General features: G+C 38.6%; 2 protein-coding genes across 2 annotated transcripts in view; both read left to right on the plus strand.

Moving 5' to 3' along the window:
* ash1l (ash1 (absent, small, or homeotic)-like (Drosophila)) overlaps positions 1 to 16,497 on the plus strand; it is a 32,875-nt gene extending 16,378 nt beyond the window's left edge. The window contains exons 5-27 of the mRNA XM_086062338.1: positions 372 to 1,017; positions 2,694 to 2,867; positions 2,951 to 3,045; positions 3,280 to 3,353; positions 3,506 to 3,551; positions 3,690 to 3,798; positions 4,368 to 4,574; positions 4,680 to 4,826; positions 5,845 to 5,953; positions 6,104 to 6,253; positions 7,278 to 7,345; positions 7,480 to 7,646; positions 7,769 to 7,921; positions 8,196 to 8,250; positions 8,748 to 8,880; positions 9,199 to 9,465; positions 11,099 to 11,185; positions 11,296 to 11,386; positions 11,510 to 11,648; positions 11,767 to 11,939; positions 12,011 to 12,177; positions 12,979 to 13,423; positions 14,365 to 16,497. Coding sequence (XP_085918464.1) covers positions 372 to 1,017; positions 2,694 to 2,867; positions 2,951 to 3,045; positions 3,280 to 3,353; positions 3,506 to 3,551; positions 3,690 to 3,798; positions 4,368 to 4,574; positions 4,680 to 4,826; positions 5,845 to 5,953; positions 6,104 to 6,253; positions 7,278 to 7,345; positions 7,480 to 7,646; positions 7,769 to 7,921; positions 8,196 to 8,250; positions 8,748 to 8,880; positions 9,199 to 9,465; positions 11,099 to 11,185; positions 11,296 to 11,386; positions 11,510 to 11,648; positions 11,767 to 11,939; positions 12,011 to 12,177; positions 12,979 to 13,423; positions 14,365 to 14,456 — 3,794 coding nt within the window. The 3' untranslated portion in view covers positions 14,457 to 16,497. The remainder of the gene's footprint in view (positions 1 to 371; positions 1,018 to 2,693; positions 2,868 to 2,950; positions 3,046 to 3,279; positions 3,354 to 3,505; positions 3,552 to 3,689; positions 3,799 to 4,367; positions 4,575 to 4,679; positions 4,827 to 5,844; positions 5,954 to 6,103; positions 6,254 to 7,277; positions 7,346 to 7,479; positions 7,647 to 7,768; positions 7,922 to 8,195; positions 8,251 to 8,747; positions 8,881 to 9,198; positions 9,466 to 11,098; positions 11,186 to 11,295; positions 11,387 to 11,509; positions 11,649 to 11,766; positions 11,940 to 12,010; positions 12,178 to 12,978; positions 13,424 to 14,364) is intronic.
* Positions 16,498 to 17,177: 680 nt separating this feature from the next.
* lrrc71 (leucine rich repeat containing 71) lies at positions 17,178 to 23,408 on the plus strand. Its single transcript, XM_086063044.1, has 17 exons — positions 17,178 to 17,283; positions 17,541 to 17,579; positions 17,660 to 17,782; positions 18,662 to 18,769; positions 18,903 to 18,978; positions 19,062 to 19,136; positions 19,239 to 19,307; positions 19,412 to 19,571; positions 20,434 to 20,517; positions 20,582 to 20,656; positions 21,429 to 21,557; positions 21,915 to 21,975; positions 22,055 to 22,105; positions 22,197 to 22,243; positions 22,343 to 22,454; positions 23,051 to 23,142; positions 23,238 to 23,408. Exons 1-17 carry the CDS (start codon positions 17,208 to 17,210, stop codon positions 23,370 to 23,372), a joined length of 1,512 nt encoding a protein of 503 aa, XP_085919170.1. The 5' UTR covers positions 17,178 to 17,207; the 3' UTR covers positions 23,373 to 23,408.
* The last annotated feature ends 2,292 nt before the right edge of the window (positions 23,409 to 25,700 follow it).

Consider the following 25,700-nt stretch of genomic DNA (forward strand, 5'->3'; position numbering starts at 1 on the left):
GTGTGTGTGGGGGGGGGAGTGTGTGTGGGTGTGTGTGTGCTTGCATGCTTTTGTAATTGACATGTGAAACTAAGGACCCTCTTGAGGCAGAATGGTGCTGTTCTAACTTCAAACCAAGACAGGGTAATCCTGGATTAGAACTCAGGATTTGGGGTCATTTGGTGGTCAATGGACAAGGTGGGTGGATCAGGCCTCAAAGAGTGGGAACTAACAATGCGAATGCGTAATGTAATTGACTGGTTAGCAAGTCAATTTTTTGGGAATAATATTCAATTTTCCCAGAATGATACCTCATTTTCTGTCTTGTTAAGATTTTACAATCATCTGACATGTATATTCAGACCATTTATTTTTATATTTTTCTTTACAAGGGTCTGCAAGTATCCAGACAAGAGGTGGCGTACTCTCGACCTCAGAAGGGCCTGAAGGATCCCTGCACCACCGACAACAGCTCCATCACCAATCTCCTATGTTTTACTCTCATGGCTCAGCGTCCTCTTCCTGCCTGTCTCCCTCCCAAGACTGTTGCCTCGATTCCTCCATGCCCCATCAGTCCCATCGATCGCAGCAATCCAGGCACAGCCTTCACCATGTCAACAAAATTCTGCGCGCTAAGAAGCTGCAGAGGCAAGCCCGTACAGGAAACAACATGGTGAAAAAGAGGGGCCCTGGGCGTCCCCGGAAGCACCCATTACCTTCACCGCCACCGTCCCCGTCCCCACCTCCTGCTGTTGAATTCAGTCAAACCCGGCACAGAGTGGGAGACCAGCCAGCAGGAGGCAGAATGTGGGATGGGGATACTGTAAAGGATACCATTGAGGCAGTTGTCAAAGACCAGCGCAGCAGAGGACAGAAAAGGAAACACTGGGAGAGAGATGAAGGTGAGGAAGGAGAGGTAGAAGACACTGTGGAGCAATTGCCAGACAGAGAAGAAAATGTGGGCAACCCGGTTGCTAGGCCCAGACCAGGCTCTGGACGGTGCTGGCTTGCCCAGGATGAGATCAGTCACTTTCCTGGGTAAGTATACTTCACCATATACAGTAAATATGATAAGTCTACACACCCATGGTCAAATGTGAGGCTTTTATGTAAAAAAGAAAATGAGACCAATATACTTTGTACATCATTTCAGAACTTTTTTCTCCATTAATGTGACCTATAGCCAGTACAACAATTTTTTTTGGTGGGGGACTGAATATTTTGGAGAGGTGAAATAAAAAATAACATAAAATGTGGTCAAACAAGTGAGAGGGTGTCTCTTATAACTGGGCATGTGGCTGTGTTCAGAATTAACCAATCACATTCAAACTAATGTTAAGTGGGAGTCAACATAAATATTACCATTTAGTGCATAAATAATCCCAAATAAAGTTTGGTGGTTCTAGTGGACGTTTAAAAACAAAAAAAACATTGTAGTCACATGTAACAGCATAAGACATAGTCTATAGAAAGTTTCCGCAGCATCAGAGAGATCTCATTATTTAAAGGTATCAGTCAGGAGGAGGGCACAAAAAATTTTCAAGTCAAGACCGTAATCATTAACTCATTTGCTCCCCAAAACGTATTAAAATGTTCTATTTAAAATATTGCCATAATCCCAAAAACGTATTATACGTTTATTTTTATTTTTATACTAGAGCATATAAAAGGCTTTGCTGACACTGACCTGAAGAGGTTGCTTAAAGCAATGGTAGTTATTACAAAAACGGCAAGCAGGTGGCAGCAGAGTAAAATATATCAACCAGGGCTATGTTGCAAAAAAGCTCTTTTCCCCAGTGTTACATTCTAATGCTAATTGCTGCAAAACGGAAACTGATGAAAGAAGAGACTCTAATCTTTCTTTTGGTAGGTTCCATGTTTTTATAGCAATAGAACACAATATTCTGTGGGCCTTGCAAAATCTGTCAAAATCCAGTAAAACAGCCGGGAGCGAAGTGAAAATGGCTGGGAGTGAATGAATTAAGTGGAGAAAATATGGTGCGACAGTCACATTACCAGGAAAATCAATGAAAAGATGCAAAGAAAATTATTGAGGCTGCCAACAACAACGGACAACAACAATGAAGAAGCTGAAAGAATCTCTTACATGTATGGGCTGTTATAGTAGTTCTGACAACAATTTCTTATCTTCTACATTTCTCTCACCTGCAGGGTATAGTGGCAAGATGGAGACCTTATCTTACAAAAAAAGATCCAAGCTCCACTAAATTGTGGGAAAATCTGTTGGACTGTTTTCCTTCAGCTGAAAGTTGGAACCTAGGGCCTTAGTCAAGTTAGAGAGAATTATGAACAGTTCCGAATACCACTCACACAAAACATTCAAGTATTGGCTAGATAGCAAAACAATTGCAGGAAAACCCTACAAGAACAGCTAAACTTCTTTAGGGTTTAATAAGATGCACCTGAATTGGCTGACTCAAATTTAACATTTTGGATGTGATTGGTTAATTCTGAATGCAGCAACAACATTAACCATGTTGTTTACCGGTACTTTTATGTGTTTTCAATTGAGTTGCACAGGTCACATTAATGAAGGAAAAAGTTTTAAAATGATTCATTTTTGTCTCATTTTTTACATCACAAAAAAACGTTTTTACATCCACTTCATACTGTACATCCAAGTGTCAAAGAATGTAGGGCTCTTGTTGGAACATGTTTTTTTTTTTTTAACCATCAACCAAATTCTGTTTTAGCTCAGTAGAGAGTAAACCAGATGGCCACCACTCTCCACAAAGCCAAGACACTGTCTCCAGGGAACAAACATCAGCCATACCCATAACCAGTTCACGGGAAAAGAGACCAGCCAGACCTCCAAAGAAAAAGTTCCAGAAGGCTGGACTTTACTCTGATGTGTTCAAGACTGAAGAGTAAGATGTTTTGATTTAGATGTTTGTGAAATATTTATCATTATATATTTGTTTTTAATTGTTTTCATGCTATTGCTTGTTAGCCCCCGAAGTCAGCTTCTGCAGCTAAAAAAAGAGAAGCTTGAGTACATACCTGGGGAACATGATTATGGATTGTTTCCAGCACCCATACACGTCGGTGAGTCACTAAGCTATTTATATTTTCTTATATCAGTAGGTTTGACATATGTACAATATGTAAATGTAAGTGGGGCTAATATTGATGAGCCTTTTTCTTAACTACCCTAGCTAATAAAGCTAACTCAAAGCGGTGTGGTGTATAGTCCTTGTCATTTTCCTCTTACAGAAACAATCAGCAACACATCTTTTCAGTATTTCTCAAGGCTTTATTTGACTTCATGTGATGTTTCAGGAAAGTACCTGAGACAAAAGCGCATTGATTTCCAACTGCCTTATGACATCCTATGGCTGTGGAAACACGATCAGGTGATCAATCATAACGAGCATCATACTGTTTATTTATTTTCAGTTTTTCTTGTTGTGTTTCATTTGCTGTAAACCCTTTAAGAATTGGCATATTTGCTAGTTTTTTTTCATGAAGCTGGTCTTTATCTTGTTTTTTGTTTTGTTTTGTTTAGCTGTACAAAAGGCCTGATGTCCCTCTTTACAAAAAGATCAGATCAAGTAGGTGTCTAACATTGTTCTTGTGTTCTAACCAGAACCCAATTTTTAACATGTACTGATATATTGATTCAGTTGATACTGTGAAATGTTGTTTTGCCTGGCAAAAGACCTCAATGTAAAATCTTGGCTGTGTCGCAGATGTATATGTTGATGTGAAGCCTTTCTCCGGGTATGAAACAACTACATGCAACTGTAAAATACCTGAGAACCGCACTGAAAAAGGTTGCCTGGATGACTGCCTCAACAGGTAAACACAGCCTATAGATCAAAGGAGTCATGTTTCATGTTAACTCATTCACTCCCAGCCATTTTCACTGAAGCAACCCCCTTCACTCCCGGTTTTACTCTATTTTGACTGATTTTGCCAGGTCCATAGAATATTCAGTTCTATTGCTATAAAAACATGGAACATACCAAAAGAGTTTAGAGTTTCTTCTTTCATTAGGAAAAATATATATTTGTATCTGCAATTAGCTATAGCTAATTTTCATTATTATTCACAAACCTGTTGAAAACACTGGCAAAAAGAGCTTGTTGCAACATGGCCTTGGCTGATCTCTTATACTCTGCTGCCACCTGCTGGCTGTTTTTTTGTAATAACTAACATTGCTTTAAGCGACCTCTTCAGGTCAGAAGCTGTATCAAAGCCTTCTGTATGCTCTAGCATAAAAAAAACATAAAATATGTATAAATACATTTTGGGGAATGAAGGACAAAGTATTAAAACGTATTTATACGTTTTTGGGTTTGAATGAGTTGAAGCCTGCCAATGGTGATAACAATGATCTGTGTTTGCAAAATGGCTCAATTCTCCAGGATGAGCTTTGCTGAGTGCTCTCCCAGCACATGTCCATGTCATGAGCACTGCAACAACCAGCATATCCAGAGGCACGAATGGGCTCAGTGTCTGGAGAGATTCCGTGCCGAGGGCAAGGGCTGGGGCATCCGCACCAAAGAGAGTCTTTGCTCTGGACAGTTCATTATTGAGTACCTGGGAGAAGTGGTCAGCGAACATGAATTCAGGTAAGCTGCTCTTGGACATGTGGAAAATACATAATTTTGCTGGTAGCTAAAGTGTAAATAAACTCCTGCATATTGATCTCTTTTTCTTTCTACGTCATGTTTCAGGAGTCGTATGATGCAGCAGTACTTTGCTCACAGTGGCCACTACTGTCTGAACCTGGATAGTGGCATGGTGATTGACAGCTATAGAATGGGCAATGAGGCACGCTTCATAAACCACAGCTGTGAACCCAACTGTGAGATGCAGAAGTGGTAAGTGTCACTGAAGGATAAATTACTTTAAAGATAGAACAGCTAGTATTATTTTTTCCAATTATCGTCAGTACCATTTTTAGTAGGAGTGAACTCTTTCGGCAACCTCATGATTTGATCGATTCAGGATCTACTGATGGTACTACTGGCTAGCTACCAGAGCTTAAGCCTTTTCTTCCACTGTGTGGAGCCAGTCTTCACAAGTATCATTATCGCTAAAAGTGGTTGAGGAGTAACTTGACACCGAGCAAGGGAGAGTGGAGGAGGACAAAGAAGCCTTGCTAGCCATTAAAGCTGTCTTAAATGCAGGTTAATATGTAATTTTGATGGACTGTATATAAAGGTGTGATATGACTTTCCTGAAGGACAGATTTTATAAACCAGTCTAATTCACAGCAGCAAGCTTGTCTATAGGTCCCTGTGCTTGACTTTTAAAACTGAACTCAGCATGTTTAGTTGTGGACAATTTACAACCTTAGAAAGTTGATTGTGTGAGGTTTTACTGTCTTCTCCCATTTGACCATCCTATAATGAGGTGAGGGGAACTGGTGGTTGCATGTGGGTGAGCAACTGTGCATCTATGTGTAATGAAAAGTAGCTGGACTAAAAAACCTCAACGGCAATGGAGGATTTTTGAAGCTCTCAAGATCCATCAATCGTGTCATAGAGCGGAGCTTACTTGGAACTGGGCCTCGGTTACAACTGCAGTGTCCAGAGATTTCCTTTTTCTTCCCTATTGCCCATTTTAATTTTCATTCAATGCAGACATGTTTGAAACTCAAAAGGAAGCCCTTACACAGACTAAATGCCACTTTCCACCCACACCAATGTAAACAAATCTCTTAATTTAGTATTTTCTCAGACTCAGCACATGGTTACAGACCGCTTGTTTTAACTTCAAAGTGGTATACAGTATTTTCTGTAGCTAATTTCTGAAATGTCCTTGTGCTTTATGGTATGCTATGTAATTATGTGGCTATTTTATGAGGGTGGTGCACTCAATCCGTATGACTTGCAGGTCAGTCAATGGAGTGTACAGAATTGGCCTCTTTGCGCTCAAGGAGATCAGCAGCGGTACTGAGCTCACCTATGATTACAACTTCCATTCCTTCAACACGGAGGAGCAGGTGACTGACAACTCTAATTAACAGCTGTAACCTTGTAATGTTTCATGTGACTGCTTTTCATTGTTCTTTCAGTTTACCATGACACATTTTTTCTCACCTGCCTCAACTATGTGCTATTTATTTTGATATTGTTATTGTTTCTCTCCACAGCAAGTGTGTAAGTGTGGCTCAGAGAGTTGCCGAGGTATCATCGGCGGGAAAAGCCAGCGTATCAATGGATTGCCTGGCAAGGCCGCTGGTACTCGGCGACTGGGTCGACTCAAAGAGAAACGGAAATCCAAACACCAACTTAAAAAACGAGTGAGTGATACCTTTGTATTTTTTTCTGATGAATAATGGTCAGGTAGAGTATTTAATAAACACTAGACTACTCACTGGTGGACCACAGATTAGTGATTGACCGATATGTTTTTTTCAAGGCAGATAGCGATTATTAGTAGTCAAGCAGACCGATTTAACCGATATTTCGAGCCAATATTCATTTGCAGTAAAAGAGGAAATATTAGCGTCCCAATTTTTTTTAATGACTTTCCTTTTTAATTTTTGACATATAAAAAAATTGCAGGGAGCTTCCAGGGTCATAAGCATGTGTTAAGCAAAATTAAAAACTAAGCAAGTAAATAGTTCCCTAAAGTTTTCTACTGTAAATAGTTTGCCAAAAGTTCAACATAATTTTTTTATTTTATTTTTTTGTTTTATAAAAAAAAAAAAAAAAGTAGGGAGTTCCCAGTGCTTGCCTCATTTTTTTCTGAAGTGGAAATTTAAATAAATCCATAAAGGAAAAGTTCCCTGTATGTCACTGAACGACAAATGCGCGGCAAATGAGTGTAAACTAATTTAGGGTTTTAGGATTTCAAAATATCTTCACAGACAGTAAAATAAATTGTCTGAATATGTTCAAAATGTCTTTGCGACAATTAAAAACTGTCTGTGAACATCTTACAAATGCTGATGAAAACCCTAAATTCCGCTACGTTCCCAAGCATTCACTGCTCAGTGAGATACCAGCTTTAGCGGCCTTTAGATTCGTAGAAAGGCCAATGCCGATATTCGTCAAAATGCCGCTAAACAGCCCGGCCAATAATCGGTCTGTCCCTATCCCAGATATCGAAAATAAAACTTGGATAAATTTCTGTTAAAATGCAACAAATTATTATTATTACTCATTTCACCACCAACCAATTTGGCCTAAAATCAAATTGAACCTAGTGCATGAAAACTATGACTTGGCAGAGACGTGTGGAATTATTTTATTTTCATAAATATAGTAATTTATTGAAATGATCAATCTGAGGAAATTAATGAAGGTTTTCTTTATTTTCAGGAGGAAGAATCAAGTGACAGCAACAAGTTTTACCCTCACCTAATGAAACCCATGTCAAACAGAGAAAGGTACATCACACATGATTTCCTTAAAAAAAACAACAACGATCAGGCAAAGGCAACTGGCAGGCTGTAGTTGGAGCAGACAATCAACGCAAGTCAGACTGTATGTTTCTAACTTCTACCCTTCCCTCAATGTGTAGGAACTTTGTGCTCAAGCATCGAGTGTTCCTCCTGAGGAACTGGGAAAAAATGAGGGATAAACAGGAGTTGCTCAAACGTGAGGGTGAAAGAGAGAGAGACCCCAACAGCCTGTCCATGTACACCCGCTGGGGCGGAGTCATCCGTGATGATGGCAACATTAAGTCAGGTGAGCCTGATTAATTTGAACTCCAATGATATTTTTTGCATTTGGTTTTGTTTCGCATATATGACTTGCACAGTCATAGTAGGTAGAATGTAAAGCTAACATGCATGCCCTATTTCCTCCAGACGTTTTCCTCACACAGTTTTCAGCCCTGCAGACATCACGGTCAGTTCGTACACGGAGGCTTGCTGCTGCTGAAGAAAACACAGAAGTTACACGCACTGCTCGCCTTGCACATATCTTCAAGGAGATTTGTGACATGATTACCAGCTACAAGGGTTAGTAACTATCTTGTCATTTATTTGTTGAGGTGTACTTGATATCCTTACAACCTTTATCTACCTGTGTATTGTGACCCAAAGAAATACACAGATCTTACAGCTTTGGCACTAATATAATTATTGGGTTAGTCTGACTAAAATGGCCTAAATTAAATTCATCATAGTCAAGCTCACAAAGCTAATTGAACATGTTAAAAACAGTTCCGATCAGAATTTGTCCCTGAACTAAATTCAGCATTGCATAAAGATTTTTCTGCTACTTCTGCCTCAGATTCATCCAGCCAGACACTTGCTGCTCCGCTCTTGAACCTCCCGTCACGGAAAAGGTAAGAATGTGAATCTATTATTAAGTAAAACCCTTAAAGCGGGAAGTCAACCGTAAACATTTCTTGACAATAATATGTCATATGTGACATTCTGATTATTTTATGGAATATGAGTTATGAAGCAAAATCCAGCCATTTTTATCCATCTCAGGAGGCGGCCATTTTGCCACTTGCTGTCGAGTGAAAATGACATCACAGTTGCTCAGGTCTCAGGTGACAACCAATCACAGCTCCGCTTCAGAAAACAGGTGAGGTGTGATTGGTCATTGCCTGAGCAACTGTGATGTCATCTTCAGTCGACAGCAAGTGACGAAATGGTCGCCTTTTGATATTGATAAAACTGCTTGATTTTGCTGCTTAACTCATATTCCAATAATGCAATATTAACCGGAATTGTCAAGCATTTTTTTGTATTGACTTCCCCTTTAAAGGTTTGTTGTGAGTTTTTGTTACTTTTAGTCACCATATTTGATTTTTGTGTGTTATTGCATTACTAGGAACAGCCATTACTATGAGAACGTGTCAGACCCGCTGGATTTGAGCACCATTGAGAAACAAATCCTCACGGGCCATTATAAGACCGTTGAAGTATTCGACACTGACATGCTCAAAGTGTTCCGCAATGCTGAGGTATGCAGGTGTCCCATTGTGCGCTCCAATGAATGTACCCTTTTGCTATGAATAATGTGAACAGAGTATGTGGAAGTGGTCTTGTGTTTAGTTTTAGTTTATTGTTTATTGGTAGCTACCAATAATTAGTGTGATGACTGCCTGAACTAAAGAATACCCTTCCAACTAGTCAACAATAAAATAGAAATAGAAAGTTTTGTAAACATACACGTTCTGTTAGCAAAAGGGTTTAGAGGCATGCTGCTTTACTAATTGGAATTGTGTGGCTTATCACATTTCCAAAATGATTTCTCACTAATGCCTTGTTTTCCCTATTAGAAATATTATGGCAGGAAGTCATCAATCGGCAGAGATGTGTGCCGGTTGCGGAAAGCCTACTACAGTGCACGCAATGAGGCTGCCGTGCAGATCGATGAGATCATGGGTGAGACTGCCAGTGAGGCTGACAGCTCTGACTCACTTGAGCGTGACCGGGGCCATCACCACGGAGCGGCCGGATCCCATGACAAGGATGACGACGTTATCCGGTGCATCTGTGGGATGTACAAGGATGAAGGCTTGATGATCCAGTGTGAAAAGTGCATGGTAAGGAGCAAAGGAGTGTAAGAGGAAAATCAGTCATCACTGGAGTTGATTTTCCATGTTATTATACCTTTTTATCTGATTGGCTTTTTGACCAATGAAAACAGGTTAAATCAGTAATTGTATGCTAAGAGACTAAACTAAATTTAGTAATTTCCTCTGGAGAGCTAAAGAAAAACAAGGAACATTAAAATATTTCTCATTAGCACATAAATTCTACACTAGTGCCAAAGGCAAAGACAAACATTTTTGTTCCTGTCAGATGTTGGCAGTGAGGTGATCAGTAATTTCCAACCTTGGCTCTCAGCCTTAGTCAGTTCGGAGACTCTCTTCTGTGAACAAAACTAATTTTCCCAATAAAGGGAAGGCCAATCCCCCCCCAAAAAATTCTTGACAATAATATGTTCTATGCCGCCCCACTAGTCTAAATACGGTATTCTAGTTAATATTGCGTTAGTTGAATATGAGTTAAGCAGCAAAATCCAGCATTTTTTATTAATATCAGAAGGCGGCCATTTTGCCACTTGCTGTCGAAAATGACATCACAGTTTCTCAGGTCTCGGGTAACAAGCAATCACAGTTCAGCCTCAAAAAACAGGTGAGCTGTGATTGATCATTGCTTGAGCCCTGAGCAACTGTGATGTTTTCACTCGGCAGCAAGTGGCAAAATGGCCACCTTCTGATATTGATAAAAACTGCTGGATTTTACTGCTTAACTAATTTCTCGCTTGTCAGGTCTTAGGTAACAACCAATCACAGCTCAGCTGTGTGGAAAAATGGCCGCCTCCTGAGATGGAAAAAACAGCTGAAATTTACTTCATAACTCATATTCCACAAATGTAATATTAATCAGAATGTAAATGGACTGCTTTTTATATAGCGCTTAACTACACCATATGGTGCCCAAAGCGCTTTACAATTTAAGCCTCAAGTTCACCCATTCACACACCAATGGCCAACTGCTGCCATGCAAGGCGCTGCCAGGTCCATTAGGAGCAAATCGGGGTTCAGTGTCTTGCTCAAGGACACTTCGACATGGTCACCAGAGGTGAAGATCGAACCCACAACCTCACGGATGGGAGACGACCACTCATCCACTGAGTCATGCCGCCCCCCATATTCCACAAATTAATCAGAATGTCGTGTTTAGACAAGTGAGGTCACATTGTCAACAAATGTTTAAGGTTGACTTCCTCTTTAAAATGAATGGAAATAAAAATAAGCCGTTACAGCCATAGGCAAGGAATGTACAACGGGGACCCTGGTCGACTCACCGATGTACATGTGTGCACACTGAGCTAGGAGCCGATGCCCATTCCAGACATGTATGTATATACAGTACATCACTGTACTGCCTCGCCCTGTTACATGCACTAACAGTGACTGAGCTTGCTGCATTTCTGCAAAGCAGTGTTAAAGCATTAAACCTGCCATCGAGAGCTCACCTGACACCCCCAAATTGCAAGTTTGCAACATTTTCCAGGGCCATAGCACAATCACTTCACGTTGTACTTTCTTCAGAGCCATACTGTGGTCCAATTTGCAGCAAAAAACTAAGATAACTGAAATATGTTACACACAATGCTCCACTTTGGTTTTCCACAGTGTAATGGGAGTGTATTTGTTTTTGTTTAAGGTATGGCAACACTGTGACTGCATGCGGTTGGAGACGGAAGTGGAGCACTACCTGTGTGAGCAGTGTGATCCGAGGCCAGTAGACACGGTAGGTCTGCATGTGAGAGCATCACAGACCATCATGCTGACTCTATGCCAGGATTTCTTGTGACTTGGACATTTAAATTCATTTTGTCTTTGTTTTTGTATGTATTACAGGAAGTTCCCATGATACCTCAACCCAGCTACGCCCAGGCTGGCTCTGTCTACTACATCTGCCTCCTAAGAGATGAGTTGCTTCTCCACCAAGGTATTGACAGCAACCTTATGGGCGTGTAATGTTCTTCTTCAGTTTATTGACTTTATTTTAAATTATTTATAAAGCTAATAGATTCTGCAAGGTTGTTGAAACGTAAGCTGTCTGTGTGTGCAGGGGACTGTGTGTACCTGATGAGAGACAGCCGACGCACATCCGAGGGCCAGCCCATCAGGCAGTCTTACCGCCTCCTGACGCACTTCAACCGAGACAAACTTGACATCTTTCGCATCGAGAAACTGTGGAAGAATGAAAAGTAATGCAGTTAACTCAACTACTGTACCAATGCATGCCGTGGGGGAAATATTTACTCTTATCTATTCATGTCACATTTATATAATATATATATATAATATATGTACCCAATCTTGAAGGGGTGAGCGGTTTGCCTTTGGCCACCACTACTTCCGTCCCCACGAGACACACCATTCGCCATCTCGCCGGTTCTACCAGAATGAGTTATTTCGCATGCCACTCTACGAGATCATCCCTCTTGAAGCAGTGGTGGAAACCTGCTGCGTTCTTGATCTCTACACGTATTGCAAAGGTGAGAAAACGCTTTTTCATTTTTAATTCATTAATATGGCTTGACCGACATACTTGACTGTCTTCCTAAAGGACGGCCAAAAGGGGTAAAAGAGCCTGATGTGTACATCTGTGATTACCGCTTGGACAAGTCAGCTCACCTTTTCTACAAGATCCATCGTAACCGCTACCCAGTGTGTACCAAGCCATATGCCTTCAACCATTTCTCCAAGCGGCTGACACCCAAGAGAGACTTCTCGGTAAGATGGACGGAAAGCAAAATTTGCTTTGCGGACTTTTGGGTAATCCTAACCCTAATGATAACTAGTTTAGAAAACGAGACAAAGTGCAATTTCTGGAGAAATTGCGTATGAATGGTGATTGCATGCGGAGGGCTTGTGGAATACTTACAAATTAAATTGAAAGATAAATTACGTGAAAATTACTAATTATTAATTGTAGTTGAATGATAGATTAAAAAAGCGGGATTAGAACCAGGATTTGAACCCACGTATTGACATGCCTGCACAATGCCTAGGATGTGTTTTATCTGTGAGCTAACTTGTCAGGTCTTATGGTGTACTGTATTTATATTGAAAATTGTCATCTAATGCTGAAGGCTAACACATGCATTTAATCATTTTAGTGAAATTATAATGTATTTCCTGATATTATAGTCAGTTTAGTCACTTAGCATAATAGGCATGCATATATTTGCAATGTACAGTCGGAGGTGGGATTCAAACCTACGACTTTCTGCTTACTGGACAATTCACTTTACCAACTGCACCACCGAACAGTATCAGACAGCTGGTAATGATGATAAGTGGGCACGGAAAGTGACTTAGAAATAATTGAATGTCTATCCCATTGAAAATTAAAATTAAATGGGGAAAAAATATTAACGTTAAATTGTGCGAAAACTGTAAGTAATGTGGAATCAGACTTTTTGAAGCAAGTTCAAATTTGAACGGTGTGAATTGGATATATTATGTGGGACTTTTTGCACTTCGAAAAAGTGTGGAGAATAAAATGACCATTGTCTAATTGTGCGTTTGTAGCCTCACTACGTACCAGACAACTACAAGAGAAACGGGGGCCGCTCAGCATGGAAGAGTGAGCGTTCTAAAGGATCTGAAGGCTGCGAGGACGACGGCTCTTCGTGCGAGCGGGCCGACGACTTCCCACCAGAGGCTGAAGACAGGAGATCGGAGGAGGACGTCGATGCTGCTACGGGTGATCCTGAACTGTTACCGGGCAAGCCTCCGCGTGTAGAGGGGGACAATGATGAGGATGAAGAGGGGCGCCAAGCAGAAGGGCCTGTGGCGGAGGAGCGAAAGGAGCAGGAAGAGGGCTCCACGGAGAGGATAGGAGAGATGCTTGAGCAGCCGTCCTCGTCAGCTTGCTCGCCGCTTCAGCACCCTGCACTGGGCAGGAGGGAGGCCCAAAGGGAGCGACTCAACAAGATTCTCTTGGATTTGCTGCACAGAACACCCAGCAAGAATGGTGAGGGAGCGGGCACACAGCAGGGTGGTCGGTCAACAAATGACTGAGGGCTTCACTTGATTTATTCATACAAGTTGATAATGCTTCCCATTTGGTGGAGTGAGAAATAACAAATAAACAAAAATTGGTGACTCTCAAACCATTTTCACACTGGCCAGTTCTAACAGATGGATGAGGGGACATGAGTCATATTGTGGATCGTAACATTTGTCTAACAGATGGGATTATATTTTTGTGGTTCTTGCTTTTGTCCACACTTTTCCTGCAGAAACACAACCTGTTGTTTTTTTCTTTCCTTCTGCTTACATACCACCCAGTTATTCTTATTATAACTTCCTCATTGAAAGAACTTGTAGCATAAAATTGGATATGGATCTAACCTACGAACAATACTTAACATTTTAATTTTCCACCAACATTTTCCACCTTTTTTTAAATGTCTAAATTAATTTTTTGATAATATTTTAATGAACTTTTTGTTTTTAAATTTATACCATAATAAAAAACGTTTGCATCAACTCAATGAATCCCAATACACCAAAGCACCTTGTTCAATTTGATGTGTCTGCAAGAATCACTTTGCTGACAAAGCATGGCCAAAATCTGATTGAGGAGCTAACATGTTTAATTTGCATTTAATTATTAGAAATAACAACAGTATAGCAGGGAGCCTTCATCTTGCAAAGAATAACCACCCTACCCAAAATAATACCCCAACACCCGGAACCCATCTGTCTCCAAAGTGGTGATTTCAGAACTTTTTTTTTATGTTTCCCTTGACAAACGTGTCACAATGCCAACAGGCAGTGATCTTTTTGTGGATTAACATCATCCATTTCTAGGAGAGCCCTTCCTAAAGATATTTCTTTGATATCTGACCTCACCTTTCAGCTATTTCTGTCAAAGCTCTTAAGCGTCCCCTTTTTGTGTTCTTCCAACAGCCGTAGATGTCACTTATCTCCTGGAGGAAGGTGCAGGGCGGCGCCTACGGCGACGGACACTTGGATTTGGTGATTTTGTTTGCAGAAAGTAACATTTCAACATGCCAGGCAAACCGGCGCCCTTTCACGGGAGATGATAAGAAAGGAAATTAGTCTAGTTGGCTATCCAAACCCTTCCAGACCATAATGCATCTTTACCTCTTCCAGGACTTTATCATCTCAATTCTTGAGATGGTTGGAGGGGGTTTGGAAGCACCGACTTTGTCAATAGCATTTTCAAGGAGTGTTTTTAGGACATAGGACAAAAAGCCCACACATTTGGTACTACGTAGCACACTGACTGGAAGATGGCTATCGCTCAGTCAGTGCAGTTGAGAATGCTGGAGAACTGCTCCCCCTTTTGATACTATGCTGCAATGTCAGTGCATCCAATGAGGGGGTGTAATTTTTGGAATGGAAGTAAAAGTAGTTGAGGTGTAAGATGCTGCTCGTGAGAAAAAAAGGTTGGGTAGACTGCACTTTTGTACCATGGATAATAGTGAAGCTCTGTGTATTGTATCTGTATTAAAAACACACTAAAACAGTACTTGATGATGCAGTGTGGGAAAAAAAGCAAGTCTATTATCTTTTACCTGTTCTACTCTAGTCAGCCTACTCATGTAGACTAAGCTTGCTTGTTTTCAAAGGGAGGGAGGGAAGACTGCGTGAGCGCTTTTTGTCAAAGTGTATTGTTGAGGTTTTGATTTTCAGTTTTTTTCCTCTCCCTGAGACGGTCAGCTTTTCAAATGATGGATTCACCAGCTTAACTAAATCAGGTGGGAGGGACACTGGCTTGAACTGTAACGCCTTACTCAGCAGTGCTCTCTGACTGCCTGTTTTTCTGTGTATCTATAGTCTACACAATTTCCTCAAGATTTCTTTTTTTTTTAACAGAAAAATATGAGAGAAAAAACAAGGGCTTAATGGCAATTAACAGTTTTAAGAAAACTATGGAAAACAATGCTTAACATATAATGTATCGTGACGGTCATATTTTCTTATATTCTGAGACAAGTGTATACTGTATATTGGGAGGGGAATGAACTTTTGTCTCTTTGTTCCTTGTTGCCATGGAGAATGTTTGAAAATAATTGGTGGTATCTGGTGAGACCCCCCCCTCTCTCTCTCTCTCTCTCTCTCAAATGACTGCGTAAAAGGGACAAGCTAGTGTCCCGATGCAAACTGACAAAGAATCCATTAAAATGACACTGTGGATGGAGAATGGAAACGGTTAAGCTGTACAGTGCCAAGTTGTGTATATAGACATGCTTTACATTGAGGGGTTTCTCCTAAAGCAATATCTTAAAAAATGATTTTGTTTATTATTGTACTGTACAGGACTCAGCCCTAAATGTATTGCGATTATTATAATGCTAATGTTTGAATTGCTTTGTATTGCTATTATGAAGACACTTAAAACTTGGAGGAAAATACTTTTTTTGTCTTTAATCTCACCATAACTTCCCTGACAACATAGAAGCATAAGTTAAGTTTTGTTGCCTATAAATAAAATTCATGTAAATGTTCATGAGCGAGAAGAATGTCAAAACGAACACAAGAAGGCATTTGGGGCACGGCAGTGACACAGCAACACCCTTGCCACTGAATATTGTTAATAATAATATTGCTTTTATAAAGGTGGAGTGTACTCCTTGTTTTTGTTTTTGCTGCAAAGTGTTGAACACTAAAAAAGCTAGCCAACATAAAAATGTTATAATATTTTTGAGAAGTGATAAAAACAAAAATGAACCTGTCAGACCATTATCACGTTCCTGTTGTTATTTTCTCTCTCTTTCAAATAGGAAATGGTTCCATTTTGTGATAGCGGTCATTGTATGATGCTTGTACTTGTATTTGTGTGTTTTGTGTGATTTCTTTAGTTATTTTTAGACAATCACAAAATAAGATGCAAGCATTGTAAATGGCAGATTGGCTGACATTTTGTGACGTGTACAGTTTGTCAAAAACCTCTCCCACTCGTTAAAAGTTTGTAATTATAATTCTTAAGTCATGGAAATATGCTGTTGGTTTTTACTTTTTGTTTTATATTTGTTTGTTTTTTTGTTTTTAATAAAAGCACTACATTATTGTGAATACGCTGTATGCTGTGTTATTATTATTATTATTTTTTTTTTGCTTCAATGTCGCAGACGCATTGCTACATTTTAATACTGTAGTTAGTTATTTTTTTCAAGAGGTTGTTTATATGTAAAACTATTAATCAGAATCATAACCTCAAAAAGATTAGCCACATTGTTTAATCAATAGCAAATTAATTTTGAGAACATCAAATTAGATGAGTCACACAAGTTTAATAGACAAACACAGATAAACTAGACAAAATATTTATATTTAAAGGATAACTTGACACTAAAAAACAGTAACAACTTCAATAGACCAACAATATTTTGTCACTTTTTCAAATACACTCAATTCTACAGTTAAATAGGATATGCTACATTGTTTTATTGCAGTCTGCTGATGATGACAAATTACTGCATGTAATTTAAAATCGACTTTCATATTGTGAGATTTCATTGACACACGCGGACACGAGAAGAGCGCATCTCGGTAATAATAAATACAGTATTTGTTTTATTGCACCTTTTCAATTGTTTATAATTTATTTGTCAAGTCAGGTTGGGGGAAGTTTATTATAAAACGCAGTTCCCTCGGTTAACGAAGTTGTTGTTTTTTTGTCTCGGACCGTTTACGTGCGGTTGACAAGGTCTCGCGATGCTTCAATGCAGTGTTGCCATAGCAACCTAATTAAGGCTTCCCTAGCAACGTTTTAAGGGACAAACATGGCGAGAAAGAAACCAGCTAAAGACAAGTCCGAGAAAAGTTCTGAACCTGAAGAGTCGTCGCCGATACAAACAGGTAGATAGATTAGATAGATTAGATAGATTAGATAGATAGATAGATAGATAGATAGATAGATAGATAGATAGATAGATAGATAGATAGATAGATAGATAGATAGATAGATAGATAGATAGATAGATAGATAGATAGATAGATAGATAGATAGATAAATAGATAGATAGATGGATGGATGGATGGATGGATGGATGGATGGATAGATACAGTTATTTTCAGCATTAAAAAAAAGAAATCTCTGGTCTGTTGTGCCATAGGAGCATCTTCAGTTGAAACAGCAGCCACTCGAACCTTTGGTGAGTGGCAATTAGAGAAACTCATTCTTCCCAAGTCCTCTGACAAATAGGCTTTAAATGCTCCCAACTCTCTCTCTCAGACGACTATGAGTGTTCTGGCAATGTGATGACTGACTTCCCTGGCCTCTGTGCTCTTTTGGATATAAAAGATATCCCAACACTGAAGCCCAAATCCAGCTCCTCCAGCCAAGAAACCACCACAGGTAAACACAAGTGCTGTATAATAAAAACGAGCCAAGTCACTGGTAACTACAATGGAGCATGTCGATTTTTGGACTCTATTTACATATACATTTCAAGTGACATAGACACCCAAAATGCACAAAACAACTCGGCGTTACTCTCTCTCACCTCTGACAGTAATTTTCCTTATGTAATGATTGACCACTAATATTGCATTTTAGACCACGTTTAAATGCTTAATAGTTTAGATTGTATTTTGGGGGGGATGGGGGGGAGGGGGGTTGTACGTATTTATTTGTGCATTTTTGGGCTGCCGCTTATGTACAACTGACGTCATGCTTCTTCCCCACAAAGTATAAGTATAAGGTTCAGAAATTAGTAAGATTTAAGTTGATTTGTTAAAATGTATGTATTTACTTATACATTTATATTTCTAGAATAATTTACACCTTTATCCAATTTTGTATTTTAGTTTTTTATTTGTATATACAAGTAGCTAAATTGACTTGCATTTACCTAAAGTTTGCTAGCTCCTGATTGGTTAGTGTTGGTCAGCTGATCAAGTGTTGTCGCTGCGTGTGTGACGAAAACAGCGTTGTTTCTCGAAATAAATCCGTATCAATCCTGCTTTCTCATCCTATAAAGCGTGTTCTATTAACCACCAACAAAACCTCACTTTACAATAGCATATAGATGCCACAGGTTGGTGGAAAAGTAATACTTTACTCCTTTTCTTCAACATAGTTCATTGACACCAAGATGCCAAAAGATGGCAGCAAAGTAATAATTTTATTGCTTCGGCCTAAGCATAAATACAGTGAATAACGATTAGTTTTCCTGCAAATAACTGATGTGAAGTTCTTTACTTAAGAAATTGAAATAGCGTTTCTAATTGTCAGGTGGCAGGCAGTCGCACAAAAAGCCTGCACGTGATGTGTTTAAGCCACAACTCCAAGTGGAGCTAGAGAATGGAGACCCTTATAGCACATCGAGCATAAAGATCTTTGGTAAGGAGGACTGGCACTCATCACACAGATTAGAGTTTGCAACAATCATAATCATATTCTTCAGTAGTATATAATTTTCCCATCAGATCACTGTGGCAAGAAATAATGCGTATCCTCTTGGTATTGTTCACAGGATGGACAGTAGATGAACCAATCATCCGAGTTCTGAGCAAAATAATTTCTTCCTCGTCTACGCTTCAGAGCGTTTTGTAAGTCATTTGAGGGTAGCGAGAGAAACATTGCACCATACTCACAGTCACTAACTGTGTTCAATTGTCTATGGTTGTGTTAGTTTTTGGCAGGCCGGATTGACGGAGCCAATGGTTGTCACCCTCGTAAATGCAATATGTGTGTGCATGAGCCTCAGGTGAGTGAAACGTAGTCTTTGTTTTTGTCCCTCTCTGTTTTGAATGTTAATAATTAATTCTCTACAACATGACTTCATCAATCCATCCTTTTATTTTGATAGAATTATTACATTAGAGGGCAATCCTCTGGTAGATAACAACCACCACCTTCTGTTTTGTGAAGGAAGTGCGTGAGTACACTTTTTCAGAAATAGCCCTGACATCTACACACACACACACACACACACACTCCAAACATCACTGTTTCATCTTGGTGTATTTCTTTTGTTTCAAGCCTCACTCAATTGAACCTGCGCAACAACCGAATTGAAGACGAGGGCGCAAGTCTTCTTGGGGCCGGTCTCTCAACCAGCACATCTGCAAATTGGAACCTCACCTCACTCAACCTCTCGTTTAACCATATTGGCGATGTCGGCGCTGGACATATTGCAAATGTAATGACACGGAATGGACGTTTTACAGGTTTTAATATGATGCATAGAATCAGCCCTATTCTGAATTTTTAATGGTATCTTTCTGGCTAATGACACGGGAAACTGTGTGTCTTGTTTTGTTGGATCTGACTGCAGCATTTGATACGGAACACAGTTTTCTGTTAGGTCATTTGCAGCACCAGGTGGGCATTAGTAGTAGCGCTGTAGGGTGGTACAGATCCTATTTGGCAGACAGAACTTTTTGTGTTAACCTTGGTCGTTCTGTGTCCCATTGTCAAATGGTGTTCCACGGGGTTCAATTTTGGCACCCCTGCTGTTTTAATTGTATTCATTGCCCCAGCGAAGTCAACCCCAAAAATATTTTTTTGACAATAATATGTTCTATGCAGCCTCTCTAGTCTAAATATGGTATTTTGGTTACTATTATATTTGTGGAATCTGAGTTAAGCAGCAAAATCCAGCAGTTTTGATCAATTTTAGAAGGCGGCCATTTTGTCCCTTGCTGTCGAGTGAAAATTACATCACAGTTGCCGGCAATGACCAATCACAGATCACCTGTTTTCTGAAGCTGTGCTGTGATTGGTTGCTACATGAGACCTGAGAAACTGATATAATTTTCACTCCAAAGGAAGTGGCAAAATGGCCGCCCCCTGAGATGGATAAAAACGTCTGGATTTTGCTGCATAACTCATACTCGACAAATGTAATATTAATCAGAATGTCATATTTAGACTAGCGAGGTCACATAAAACATGGTATTATCAAAAAAATATTTAAGGTTGACTTCCCATAAGAATGCACTGCTATGTGGATGCCAGTCATGATTGCTGATTTGTTTTCTCATCCCGTTTTGTTGTCTCAGGGCCTGCGGTTCAATCGTACTTTGCTGTTCCTCTCACTTTCCAACAATCACATTGGAGACTCAGGAGCTACACAACTGGCCACGGTAGCTACTGACATGAGATCAAATGTTAAGTCGAATGTATTTAAATAACTCCTGCAATGATCAGGTTTTTGGTGAAGTTGTGCTTACACATGAAGAAGTTGTGCAGAGGAGGAAACTACTTCTGGAAAAAAGACATTCTGTAAGTGCTTCTGGGGAATATAGTTGACTTATACTGTTTTAAAACTGTTTTCCCTCATTAGAAATAATGGAAATAAGAAAAGTATTTTTAAGGGACAGACAGTTGTTATCACAAAACCTTTACGAACGGTACTGTGCATGTAATTGTGTCGCAAACAAACAGCATCACAATCTTATTTCACTGCATTATAACGACCACTAGGTGGCAGTAAAACACTGGATTACACAGATCTATGGAGAAAGTTTGGCAAACTCGGTTTCAGCAGAGTAACAAGATGGCGTCCATTTGTCATGTGACCAGAAGTTGACCAATAACAGCGTGACCAATCAGCGTAATTAGTCAACTGCTGGTCACATGACATATGGACGCCATCTTGTTACCCTGCCGAAGCCGAGTTGGCCAAACTCTCTCTCTATACGGCTCTGTGATTACAGTACACCAAACAAACGGTACAGGAAAATTCTTACAGTTAAATTAGAGTTTTTTCTGTAAACATTAAATTCCCTGTAAAATGAAAAATAATAAATGTTTTCTAAATTTGATACACCACAGAAAAGAATGGTATCAACCTTTCTGAATTTGAATGAGTAAATAATCGGCATATAATTGAAATGAGGTTTCAGAATCACGAACACTCAGTGACACGTGCTCAAAAATAGCATTCAAAAGCAGTGGATTTTGTTCAAATATGACTCATGACTCCCATGAATAAAGAAATTGCACAGGACATGTAAACATAACAATATAAATGCTTATTTACATTATTTTTCAGTCGTCAGCGACGGTGGATGTTGACCAATCTTGTGCTGCCAAGCTGTCCAGTGATCAACTGCCATCTTTAGCCGGCAACGCTTCACTGAACTCCAATAAAGGGGAGAACAAAAATACTACTAAGAAACGGGTATGATGCAAAATAGACTGCATGAATTAAGAGTTACAACCCCACTCTAAACAGAGTAAAATTTATACTTGGAAGAGAGTAAAATATTCAGTTAATTTTACTCAAAAGTATTTTAGTGTTTTTTGATCAAATAATAATAATAACAATAATAATAATAATAATAATAATAATAATAATAATAATTTACACTCAGAAATTCTAAGTAAATTTTGCAAGGAGAGATTTTGACTAAATTTTACTAGTGTAATTTTGCTTTCATTTTAGAGTCTAAAGTACTTAACAAAATTGACTGTGAATGCTATTCTTTATCATGTTTGTGTATTTAACACCAACTAATCTGCTTATCATTTATTATAGGAATCATCTAAACCGGATGGGAAACGAGCTCCAGCCAAAGACCAAAAGTGTCTTAAGAAATGTAATAACTTTTATTACTCATGAACACTTGGGTTTTAATTATCCATCCATCCATTCTCTGTACTGCTTATCCTCACTAGGGTCGCGGGTATGCTGGAGCCTATCCCAGCTGACTTTGCGCAAGAGGCGGGGTACGCCCTGAACTGGTCCCAGCCATTCACAGGGCATGTTTTAATTAATTTACGATTAATTTCCACCAATGTTTCCTTTAATGTGTTGCAGCTGAAGGTCCGGACACGGAAGAAAAAAACCATGTGTCTGATCAGGAGGTACCAAGAACATCATATTGTTGGACAATTTAGTACACCGGTTGTTTCAAATGATTTATTATATTCAATACGCATTTGTGTGCCTTCCTTACTCATCAGCACAAAAAGCCACTGGAGATGGCGAGCCCCCTCCTGAATGAATCCGTGCAGCACAAGGATGGAGAGCTCGTTCTGCCTGGAAACACGACTCTCGTCTCCCTCAACCTGGCAGGTCAGTATGTGCACACATGGACAAAATTGTTAGTACCCCTCTGTTCATGAAATAACTTGAATGCGACAAAAGTTATCATAAATAAAGATTTTGTCAAAATTATTCAATGAAAATTTGAGCAGTTTTGCTTTTGACTTGTGGTTAAACATAATTATTTCTCCCATAACTATTACTCCTAAAAATAAATAAAAATAATATTTAAATTAAAATAAATAATTAATTTAAAAAACAATTATATTGTAAAAAACAAACAAACAAAAAACCGCCAACCTAAAAAAATTAATAATAATAATAAAAAACATTTATTTGTAAAAATAAAATAAAATACAAAAATAAATAAACAATAATTTAAAAATAATTATTTATAAAACAAACAAAATAAATAAATAATTAAAATAATCTTTGTAAAAAAATACAAATACAAATAAATCAATAATAATTTAAAAAACAATTATTTGTAAAAAAATATGGTCGCAATGGTGGTGGCCACACAAAAAAACCCTGAGAATTTGAGCTATACATATGAATGTGATTATATTGTTTTAGGTTGAGACTAGATAAAGTAGTGTTGATGCCGTGTACATGTGTTTGTGTAGGAAACAGGATAACCGAGCTGTCTCTACCTCAGTTCCTGACATCCTTGCAGATGCAAGATGGAGGTAAAGGTTTACTCCGTCTCTGTCTGCAGGTGGGTTTTCAATATAAAGTTGTACTTGTAAGTTTACATATCCTGTTTAGCAGTAATGGATGGATAAGAATTTCTGCGCTGTATCATTCTCTTAGAGAAACCATTTTGCTGGAGAGTGTGAGCCCTATATGAAGCTAAAAGAACTGATGGCACTCAGAGACCCTCTGAACAAAAACACTGAAGAGCCGACTGAAGAAGAGGTTGAGGGTGAACAAAGTTCAGACAGTTAAACTAATGGGGAGAAGTACAATTCTCTTTTATAGACTTTGTAAACAAGCAAACAGGCTTTTAGCTTTTTTTTTATTTTGTAAATGATTCAATAAAATTCCTTTCTTCAATGCATTCCTTTGTTACTCACTTTACTGATTGATTCAACTATCAAAATACATTTATATATCATCCATGTGTCATTTTCATCATGTGGCTTATTCATTTCTCCCATTCTTTATGTACTGTATTAGAAAAGCTCTTTGCACTCGTTATAAATATTTGACATGCTTCAAATATTGTAGTGTGATACATGAAATGCACCATATTTATTCATCACTAACTGTATGGGATTACTCACACTTTGGTTTGACATTTAAAAAAAAAAAGAGAACAAAAAGATAAATTACCTCCCTCCCTGCCCACCTCAACTTTATTGTATTAACAAACGCGTTGTGGAACAACATTCTTGTTTCATATACATTAAAACGGTCATAAATAATCCTGGCGGTGGCTGGTAAGAAAACTGTTGTAAAAAATAAATTAGTAAAAATGAACCAATGGTGGTTGGTGGTGTCTTCCGCAGCTCCAAATAAAATAAAGAAACGCAGTAACGCATTTGTTAAACAACATTTTTTTTTGTGAAAGTCGTAGCGGTTTCAAACCACTAGATGGTGACAAATAGTCGTTTCTCTAAATGGATCCGGAATACGGTCCTCGACATCTAACATTTCAAGGTTGTCAGGCACGCTTGTGCTACCACCGTACTCAACGTGTTTCATTTAAGTGATTTATATTTGTGTATGAAGTGTTTTACACTCAATCATTAACTATAATTATATTATAATAATATGTTACAGTGCGTCGCCACTTACGTACACGTTACGTATGACGTATATCCGTCGTAATGCGAGTATCCATGCATACAGTTCATAAAAAGATTTTAATGAAAAAATGTTATGCTCAGTAGTAGCCAATATAGATACTGAAGGTCATGAACTCTTGCTTTGTAAACGTACCATTTTACACAATTTAAAAAAAGTATTGTAACGTTGTTGAAATAATTAGGCCAAGTATGGAGCTGTTTCTGTGATGCCTTCAGGGCCCGTCCATACCGTCGGAAACTAGCCAACCCGCAACCCAACCCCCAAAGATTGTTACAGTAAAATTGTACATTTTAAATCAAAAGTTGAACATTTGCAATGAATAAGTGTCATCATGCCTTCATAAACCTTTAAAAAATGTATATATATATATTTTGTCCACAACGAAGGGAATTTGACTCACTGGAGCATTAAAGAGAGAAAAACAATACACATAAATAATACGTGATGAATATTCAATCGAGTTTTATTTGGAGATATCAACACTGTGACAATGCTATGTGTGAGTATGATGGAGACATGCAAAGCTCGACTGGCTGACTGCATGCAATCAATTATTGTTTATTTATTTATTTATTTTTACATATGTAATCCAGGCAACATGTACTGTAATTTGGCCAATAATGTAGTTATGAAAGAAGTAGACTTTTCTATTTAAGGGATTTTGTGTGTGTGTGTGTGTAGAATTATAAATTGCATTGATTCACATTGTTTTCCTCTCCTTCAGGCATTCTGCTTTAACATTTTCAACATTTAACTGAGTATGGCCAGATTGTTTACACACTTAAAAAAATATTGACACTTCACTAGCTATGCAGCCTTTGCATCAGCACATTTTCTATCATATTGGACAGTTCATGAGATGCTTTTGATCGTATCCAAATACTTTCCATCCTTCTAGTGGTTCATTAGTGTGAAGATTATTATTTTTTAATTAATGAGGACTTTTTTGTTTTTTTTGATGCTTTCTGGCAATCTGTACTAGTTCTTGTGCATGGGTAACAACATTTACGGTGCCACATAATTTAAAAAGAAGAACATACAAAAAAACGAACAGTTAGCTAAACCATGGGTCGATCCAAGAAAGGAAATGTTTGTGAAGAAAATAGAATGTTTTCTATTCATCTCCACTCTCTGGGCTTGTAAACGTCACTGTACAACATGTGATGCAATAGGTAGCAATCATCTCTCTGTGGCACCTGCCAGAGTCATTATGTTGGGAAGTTGTGCTAATGTGTATGTACCTTGACCAGCTACTTGGAAAGAAGATACGCCAATCAAAACTGAGTGTTATCATTTGGGATGGGGACTTTATATTTAAATTTTATTGACAGCACATTGGGAAATAGATGGATGGATTGATGACAATGGGGAAAACAAATTATCCCTTAATTGAATTAATGTTGTTGTTTTTTTATTTAAGATGGAAATTCAAATTCAAATAAGATTTGTATTTGAGCAGTATAT

Source organism: Leptonotus elevatus, chromosome 19 (assembly GCF_054856555.1).
Source record: "Leptonotus elevatus isolate MCC_2025b chromosome 19, RoL_Lele_1.0, whole genome shotgun sequence".
NCBI lineage: Eukaryota > Metazoa > Chordata > Actinopteri > Syngnathiformes > Syngnathidae > Leptonotus > Leptonotus elevatus.